General features: G+C 43.3%; 1 protein-coding gene across 2 annotated transcripts in view; it reads left to right on the forward strand.

Moving 5' to 3' along the window:
• Pamr1 (peptidase domain containing associated with muscle regeneration 1) overlaps nt 1-8,955 on the forward strand; it is a 162,847-nt gene extending 153,892 nt beyond the window's left edge. For both annotated transcript variants that reach the window (XM_040745929.1, XM_005064869.4), the window contains exons 8-11: nt 1,046-1,112; nt 4,206-4,438; nt 5,702-5,994; nt 7,895-8,955. In XM_040745929.1, the coding sequence (XP_040601863.1) occupies nt 1,046-1,112; nt 4,206-4,438; nt 5,702-5,994; nt 7,895-8,428 (1,127 nt within the window). In that variant the 3' untranslated portion in view covers nt 8,429-8,955. The remainder of the gene's footprint in view (nt 1-1,045; nt 1,113-4,205; nt 4,439-5,701; nt 5,995-7,894) is intronic.
• The last annotated feature ends 832 nt before the right edge of the window (nt 8,956-9,787 follow it).

Genomic DNA, 9,787 nt, shown 5'->3' on the forward strand with positions numbered 1-9,787 from the left:
TGGAGATGCAGTTTCTCCCTGACTTTACCAGTTTGTTTGGGGCTGACACAGCCTTAACTGAAAAGAAAAGCGTGTTGGTGTCCTAAATTGTTAAGATCATTGCCCCACCCTCCACTCTCTCTGCTGGGTGTTTGTCAACAACCCGAATCATGGGGAAGGGAGTAGAAGAGGAAAAGGGAGAAATGTGAAAGGGCTAAATCACTTTAGACTGTCGCCAGAAGCGACTTTCATCCTCCCATCACAGGGCCTGATGCTTATTTCATTAAGTATGGGAATGGTGTTGCATATGTCCTTGGAGGTTTTTTTGTCAACTTTTCTCTTACAAATTAATACAACCAAAGTACTCTAAGTTGCTAATTAGACAAATGTTGGCTGCTAGATTGGGAAAGCGAGATGGGAAGGATTCGTTTTCCCTGGAAGAAAAAAAAGAAAGATTTCAGTGAATTGAAACTGGGCTCCGAGTTGTCCTTTGGTGACTGCAAGGGACCTTCATTGCAGAGACAGGACAAGGAATGGTTGGTTACTTGGGACTTATTTATAATTGGCCCTGTGGTCTGGTTTTAAACAAGGACTTCTTAATTCCCTCTGTAGGCTATATTTTGGAACCTTCACTTTGAGTTTTATCCCATTATGATCTAGTTTGCTAACACCATTCCCATGAACAGATGGCCCTAATCTATGAAGTGCTACTCTCCCAATTCACCTTGGCAGAACAGTTTTTCTTTCTCTCTCTTCCTTTCTTTCTCTCTCTTCCTTCTCTCTCTCTCTCTCTCTCTCTCTCTCTCTCTCTCTCTCTCTCTCTCTCTTTCTTTCTTTCTTTCTTTCTTTCTTTCCCAGAAGGAACTACTGGATTCTCCAGAGGCAGCTGCCAGGAGCTGCCAGGTTGGGTGAAAAGCACCTGACATCTTGCTAAGTTCACTCAGAGCACTCAGCCTCTGAGACTAGGCAATGAATGCACAGTATCTGGAAGGGTGGGGACCAGTGTGGTGCCTTGTGAACAGTGAAGTTGGGAAAGGATCATACAGCATGATTTATGTGTTTCTAGCCTGCCGGGAACCAAAGATCTCAGACCTGGTGAGACGGAAAGTCCTCTCGATGCAGGTTCAGTCAAGGTGAGAGCAAGCCCCTTTCAGGGATAATATCTCCCTTCTCCACTTGCATTAGGCCAAAGACAGCCTGGCATTTCTTAGGGACATTTAGTGCTAGCGGGTCATGAAAGAATGGGGCTTGTTAGATGGAGTCTCATTAGCCAGCTGCTTTTGGCCAAGAGGTAGCTACTACTGGAAGAGGTACAAGTTTTACTGGATCGTGGGAAAGCAGATGGCCGATGAGAAGAAGCGAGGCTTCCCTGATGATCTTTGAAGAGTTGGAGCTTAGTACTTTAGTCTTCTGGAAATGACTGCTTCTTTATTATGGCAGCTTCTAGGAGCTGGCAATCCTGCCAAACACGGTAGCCAGCTAGGGTTTAGGAAGACTGTCTTGATGGTGACCAACCAAACGAGACATACTGGTGGAGTCCAGGAACTAGAGATAAATGACCAATCCTGATGAAGGACACAAACTCTTGTGCATACCCAATGCTTCTCTCGGGAAGACAGATGAAGCTCACCTTGTGGTGAGAAAGACCATTTCTACTCTCGTTCTGCATCCTCTTCCTTACTCTCTCTCTCTCCTGAAGTTGCAAAGACATCTTTGGTTTTCTTCTACCAGTCCAAGCATAATTCTGTTTCAGAATTATGGCTTGTTCAGTCTGGAAACTGCTTCTGTTGATCTCATGGAGTCTTAGCACCCCCTTTTCAATTTTCTGCTCTTTTTCTCACCCAGAAAAGAGATCATCTCTGACTGCTTGTTCATGATTATTTAAAAAAAATATTCTATGGTATTGAGGAATTAACCCAGTGCCTAATACATGCTAGATAAACACTTTACTTCTGCATCCCCAACACCCAGCTGTCATTCAAACAAAACTAACAATGACATATGTGTCCTGATACCACCTCAGGCTGCTTCTTCCATTACCTGGTATTCTCTGGCCTTCACAATTATTTTGATTTCATTTTGGCAGCTCTCTCTCTCTCTCTCTCTCTCTCTCTCTCTCTCTCTCTCTCTGTCTATCTCTCTATCTCTCTGTCCCCATCTGTCTCTCTCCCTCCCTCCCCCCCATCTCCTTTCCCTGCTTCCAACTCAAATGTACAACTTTCAAGTAAAGGAATATTGCTTGCTTTGTTCATGCTAAAGCTTGCTTGCTTGATTCTACCTCTGCCAAATAGAAACCATTCAGGATATAGTTCTTTAAAAGATAAATGTGATTGACAGTCAAAGGTTCAAAATCTACCTCTGCCTCTCTTTAACCCTAGTTATGTTTAAGCAACTCCCTGAAGTTACTAGGCCTTCATTTTCTCATTTGAAAGCAAGAGTTATTAATAATGGTCCTGGAGGATTTCTCTAAGGGTTAAAACAACACTGACAGATGACACTGACGGTACATTTGCTGTGTGCCAGATGTTACTCCTATCACTTTCCATAGGTTAGTTTTTTTAGTCCTCATGATAACCTCTAAAGCTGGGCACTTTTTATTATTACTTGCACATTTTTAACATGTCCTTGCATATGTGGGAACTGAGGTTCCAAGAAGCTAAGTAACTACCTCCAAGGCTTGAACAAGAAGCCTCTTCCAAGCAAAACTACTTGGATTGTCCTCCTGTGAAGATCACCATTCACAGCTCACCGCGCTCAGGCTTGCATCCATATTTGTCTTCCTCCAGGCAAGGCATTCCCTTGGGAACAAAGGCAGTAGAATACAGACTGCCTTATTTCTCACCTTTCCCTGGTTTCCCTTGGGTGGGCTCTCTGCTAAGTGCAATCCACTGGCCCCCAAGAAGGCACCCTGCTTAGGTGATGATGCGTACTGGGATCCTGAGCTACAGAAAGAGACAATAAGGCTTCCTAATGTTACAGCAGTTTTCATGGGAGATTAGGTAGCAAGGTGCTAGGTGACTCCTGTAATTGAGAAAGCAAGCCTGAAATGTAGTTAAGTGTCTTTTTGGAAGATAGCTGCTGAAGTGGGGGTATTCTTATGTTCAGAGGCCTCCTGAAACAAATAGTAGCTTCACTACCAGAAGGTAGACACACTTCACATTCAGAAGCTCCCAGACCTGGCTGTAAACATAGCATGGATATTTGCTGAATGAAGTCAGTGTGGACTGAATGTTTCCTGAGCCATACACCATAGAGATACAAGAAATAAATTTCATTTTAAACATCAGATTACTATGGTAGAGACTTAAAGGTGGAAATGGTGACTGCTAAATACTATCTTGGGTGTCATATTCCTTTACTGCAACCCAAAAGCACCCCTTCCCCCAAGTAGCTCTCTGAGCTTCATTTCCTATTCATTATTACACAGGGATGAAGACATCAGTTTGAAGGAATCTCAGTTTGCAGACTGACAGCCATTATGCACCAGTGTAAAAAAATCCCAAGCTGCAGGACATGTGCATATCTCCCCAAAGAACATCTCTAAGGGATTCAACTTTAGGGCTCATTTAATGCCCCCTTTTACATTTACATGCAAGTTTTTATATTTCTCCCAAGCAGTGTTGCCTGAGAGAAAGTTCAAGTCTCTGAGGTGAACTAATTACATTTGCTAATTGCCAAATCAAGCTACTGTATCAACACAGTTTAGTTCAAGTCAATTCCTAAAATTGCCCCATTATGATAATGTTTAGAGAAAAGAATGTGCCTGGCTTTCCCTCATTCAAATTAACTCCTTTTCCTATTTAATTTTGCAATTAAATGTGTTCTCTCTCTCCCTCTCTATTTCTCTACACACACACACACACACACACACACACACAAACACACACACACACAGTGTGCCTTTGGATAGCAATATTATGTCAGGCTTTATTCTGATTAAAACCCTAGGTACTTGGAAGCATGCCAGAAACAAAGGAATATAGTGTCTAGTGACATAAGAGAGTGTATTCAGTAGCAAAAGGAGAGTGAGGAAGGAAGGGAAGAAGGGAGAGAAGGAGAGTGGGAGAAGAACAGGAGGGAAGAGTGGGTAGACAAAAATGGGGGAAAAGGACAGAGGCAGAAAATGGGAAATGGGAGGGGTTTTTTCCTCTTCTAACCCATAGCAGCATAGGACTGGATGCTAAAGTTTTGCTTTTCTTTCCCTGGTCCTGTGTGCCTTGGTCCAGGGAGACACCATTACACCAGCTTTACTCCTCAGCCTTCAGCAAGCAGAAACTGCAGGACGCCTCTACCAAGAAGCCAGTCCTTCCGTTTGGAGACCTGCCCCCTGGGTACCAACATTTGCATACCCAGCTCCAGTATGAGTGCATCTCACCCTTCTACCGACGCCTGGGAAGCAGCAGGAGGACATGTCTGAGAACTGGGAAGTGGAGTGGGCGTGCCCCATCCTGTATCCCAAGTGAGTCAGGCTCATCTGAGTTTTAGCCTCTTTCCTTTCAAACACCACTTGTGAAAAATTGTTAAAGGCTTTTATGGAAAGTTTAACAGGGCATGGTCTTCTATTGCTTTCCCTCCTTTGGGGACCTCCAGAGTTTCACAACAAGAGCTCACTCTTTTTGACCTGAATTTGCTATCCAGGAGAAATTGACTTATTAACCCTTAGAGGAATATTTTCTTGTAGAGAGTTTATCATATCTAGAAAAAGGAAAGAGCCACCATTAAATACCAAGTGGGGGTAGAGTTAAAGCTGTGAGAAGGCCTCTGCCTATGTCATCATGGCTATCTTGCTAAGGCTCCACTTTTACACTCATTATCCAATGATTGTAAGGAATTGCCATTAATCAAATGATGAGGCGATAGTAAATAAGGGAGATAACATATGGAAGTTCTAGATTAGAGGCTTACACATTCTCACCTACCACCTTCATCCTCTTTGTGGAAAGAGAATAGTATGACTGAGTTTGTTGTGGTCATGCTTATGGAGACAGTCAAGGGATTTTTTTCTGTTACATCATCCCTTTCAGTCTTCTCAAAAAGCCCCTAAAGTCATGGTTATTTCTCTGCATATTTTCTAGGCAAAGAAACCAAGGATCTAAGGGGCTAAGAATTTGTTCAAAGTCCTATTGTTTCATTGAACTACAAAGGTTCCACTTTTAACTCTAGATTTTTATAACCAACTACATGTCAGATAGTTAATCAATACCAAAGAGAGGGGTGCTGGGGAGATAGGTAAGCAATATCTGTAAAAGAATTAGGGACATGAGTTTGGCTGGGCACAGTGTCATGTACCTGTGATCTCAGTTCTGAGTAACAAAGACAAAAGGATCCCTGGGGTTTTCTGGCTAGCCAGCTGGGCCAAATTGCTGAGGTTCAGGTTCAGGGAGAGCTCTTGTCTCAAAGAATAATGTGGAAGGAAATCAAGAAGGCATTAATACTTGGCATTCACAACTGATCTTCACATATATATGCACCCATGTGTCTGTGTGCTAACACACACACACACACACACACACATATATATATACACACACATAAATCCATATGTACAAATATAGAAATACATTAAATTAAATGAATAGGAAGAGAAAATCAGGTTAGTTTACTTAGTGGTTCTCACCTGCATCGGGTCTCCCCTTTCAGATTTATGCGGTCATGTTTGAGTATTTGCCTTCAGATGAGACTGGTCCGAGTTAATCCTGTTAAACTGATGCTTTCTCCACAGTCTGTGGAAAAATCGAGAGTGCTGCTTCTCCAAAGACCCAAGGAACCCGCTGGCCATGGCAGGCAGCCATCTACCGGAGGACCAGTGGTGTGCATGATGGTGGGCTGCACAAAGGGGCGTGGTTCCTGGTCTGTAGCGGTGCCCTGGTGAATGAGCGTACCGTGGTTGTGGCTGCCCACTGTGTGACTGACCTGGGCAAGGTCACCATCATCAAGACAGCAGACCTCAAGGTTGTCTTGGGAAAATTCTACAGGGATGATGAGCGGGATGAGAAGACCATCCAGAACTTACGGGTGAGAGAGGGCCTTCTTGGAGCTTTGGCTTAACCAGCTGTGAGCACAGGAGAGCAGGACCTGTGTCAGCCCCATCACTTCAGCTTGCCAGTACCTGTCCCAAAGCCTAGCATGCAACAGGGACTCAGAGTTTCATATTGACAGACTCTAGACAGGGAAAGCTAGCAAACCATTCAGTTGTTCTCCGCATCTTTGCTTGCTTTGAAAACAAGGTAGAACCAGGTATCACCTATTACTGTTGTCCTCGAAAGTCATTCACATTACAGTAAAATATACATGGACTTTAATCTAGTAGCTTTTACTGTATAAATCAGAATATATGAAACATTGATGAAGCTATTTGTTTTATGCATATCTTTGTTTAAAATGATTTGTTCCAGGATGTTGTGACTTGTTGCTGTGTCTCAACTATACAGATCAATATAGATCAATGGTTATTTCTTGAATAAAACAAGAGAACTAATTTTCTATCATATTTGGATTTGAGAATTATCACAAACAGGCCTTGAGGACACAGGTTTTATCCAGGATGCTCTTAACTGCAATACGTCTCACTTGTTCTGTACCTTCCTTCCGTTCATCCATCTGTTCATCTGTCCTAGTCTATCCTTTTCACCTGTCCATACATTCTCCTACCCATCATTCTAACTGTGTCTCAGTTTGTCCATCTATCTGTTCATTATTGAGCCCCTACTATCCATGGAAAATAGAGAGAGAAGAATCAAACATGACTATTTTCCCTAGTCTAATGGAAGGGACAGACCAGTACGTCATGAGCAGTATTTCATAAGAGAAGTCCCCAGGGAAACAGGATCAAGTAATGGCATTATAAATTTAAAATAAAAAATAGGAATATGAGTTTTTAGACACTCCTATCAAAAACACTGACTAGCAAGGTATAAAATACTTAGGAAATGTGTATGCTATGGAAAGGTTTTATAGAGTATTCTGAGAGCATTCTTATGGACAGTCTTAGGGACTGCTCTTAGGAAACATAACTCTATCTTACTAGCTTGAAGGTACATGAAATGCTTACAGTGGGTCAGAGATTGTAAACCAGTAACTTGTAGGGCTTATACATGGCTAGTGCTAACATGTAGAGCTTATACATAGATAGTGATAACACATAGGGCATACTCATAGATAGTGCTAACATGTAGGACTTATACATGGATAATGCTAACATGTAGGTCTTATACATGGATAGTGCTAACATGTAGGACTTATACATGGATAATGCTAACATGTAGGGCTTATACATGGATAGTGCTAACAAGTAGAGCTTATACATGGATAATGCGAACATGTAGGGCTTATACATGGATAGTGCTAACATGTAGGGCTTATACATGGATAATGCTAACATGTAGGGCTTATACATGGATAGTGCTAACAAGTAGAGCTTATACATGGATAATGCGAACATGTAGGGCTTATACATGGATAGTGCTAACATGTAGGGCTTATACATGGATGGTGCTAGCATACATGCTCTTAATCAGTTGATTGACCATTAAGTGATTGAGGTGTTTCAAAGAAGGACTTGGGGTCCATTCTCTGGTAAAATTCAGAATGCTTATCACATCTTTTTGTACAGCAGTGATTATCCAGAACAAAACATCATCTGCCCACTTTAGATGGGACATAAACACCCAATTCTATGGCTTTATCTGTAGACTTCACTTATTTAATACCACATTCCAAGTCCCAGTGGGCATTTGAGTTGACAACTCTGAAAATACAATGATTATTTTTTATGATTCCTTGATCAAAATATCTTCAAATAATTGTAGCTGTCACTTAAGACAATTTCTTTCAATACTTTGACCCCTAACTGGCCTCTTCTTGTCTATACTGGAGCTGGCTATTTACCTCTGTTATCTCTTCCTTGCATTTGTAGATTTCTGCTATCATTCCTCATCCCAACTACGACCCTATCCTGCTTGACGCTGACATCGCCATTCTGAAGCTCCTAGACAAGGCCCGCATCAGTACCCGTGTCCAACCTATCTGCTTGGCTACCACTCGGGACCTCAGCACCTCCTTTCAGGAGTCCCACATCACTGTGGCTGGATGGAACATCCTGGCAGATGTGAGGAGTCCTGGTTTTAAGAATGACACACTCCATTCTGGAATGGTCAGAGTGGTAGATTCACTGCTCTGTGAAGAACAACATGAAGACCATGGCATTCCAGTTAGTGTCACTGACAACATGTTTTGTGCCAGCCAAGACCCCAGCACTCCTGACATCTGCACTGCAGAGACAGGGGGCATCGCTACTTTGTCCTTCCCAGGCCGAGCATCCCCTGAGCCACGCTGGCATCTGGTGGGATTGGTCAGCTGGAGCTATGATAAGACATGCAACAATGGCCTATCCACAGCCTTCACCAAAGTGTTGCCTTTCAAAGACTGGATTGAGAGAAACATGAAATGAACCAGCTGCAAGGCCACTGAGATGCCTTTCCCAACATCCATCTGTACATATGGTATATGGCTCAGTGTGGACCTGAAGCATGATTTTGCCCATGACCTACCTTAGCTATAGAAAGGTTTCTGGTTTCAGGGATATACCTCAGTAGAGGGTGAATAGTGTTTGCTCTCTGGCAGGGAACTGTCTTCCTGCCTGCTTGGAAAGCATCTAAAAGATGCCAGGACTTGCAAGAACTGGATTTCACCAGAGAAAACCATGTGAGTAGAAAAGAAGAACTTCCAGACTTTGTCCGTCTCACAGTGATGTGAGTGGCATAGTCAGTTCTGGTTGAAAGGGTTGAAACTCTGGGCTGCACCAAGCGTCAGTAAAAGTCCCAAAGAACGGCCTGCATGACATCCCAGGGCAAAGGAGCTTGGGTGAGGCGCCCGATCCAGTGTACATCGTCACAAGATTTTCTGATTCTTTTCCTGTCCCATCTTCTGTACACAATTCAATAAAACAAGGGTTGGCTTCTGACCTTCAAAATAAAAGTGCTGCTCTCGTTTTTGCATGCTGCTTTTATAAGTTACAAGGATTTGGGCCAATAATTTGGTGAGGGCTCTTTAACATAGAGGCAAGCGATATAATTTTCTAAAGTGTCTGTCAAAGTCTGTCTTTTCTATACCAGTCGTTGGAGTTTGGAGGAAGGGGCAGGCAGGCAAGTCAAACAAGACAGAGAAGACAGTATGAGCCATGTGCTGGTTGATCTTGACAGCATGCTTGGTTGGGTGCAGAGGTGCCCAGGAGAGTAAAGCACGGTTTAGGTATCTGCAGGGCTGTTTCCAGGGAGCACTACTCAAGAAGAGAAGCTTTCCACATTCCATCCTGTTAGCTGGGGGCTCGGGTGAAATAAAGGGGAAGAAGGAGAAAGCCATCCAATGCAGGTATTTTCTCTCTCCTTCCTGGCTGCCATGACTGAAGCCGTTCCCCTCCACCATGTGGGGTAACTGATTCCAAGTGTCTCCCTGATTCTATGTTCCAGTCTCGGTGTAAAACTGCCTTGAGCTCCCACAAATCTTTTAAAAATTACAGCTATGTATGGTGTGTGTGTGTGTGTGTGGGTGTGTGTGTGTGTGTGTGTGTGGGTGGGTGTGTGTGGGTGTGTGTGTGTGTGGGTGTGGGTGTGGGTGTGTGTGGGTGTGTGTAAAGAGTGCTTGTGCCATCATGTAGGTACGGAGGTCAGAGACAGTTTTCAGGGTTAGTTTCTTCCTCTCACCATGTGGACCCAGGAATCAAATTCAAATCATCAGGCACAGTGGCAAGTTCGGGTACTTACTGAGCCATGTGACCCGTCTGTACCTCCACAGGTCTATGTTTCCAACT

Source organism: Mesocricetus auratus, unplaced genomic scaffold, assembly GCF_017639785.1.
Source record: "Mesocricetus auratus isolate SY011 unplaced genomic scaffold, BCM_Maur_2.0 Super-Scaffold_100004, whole genome shotgun sequence".
Lineage (NCBI taxonomy): Eukaryota > Metazoa > Chordata > Mammalia > Rodentia > Cricetidae > Mesocricetus > Mesocricetus auratus.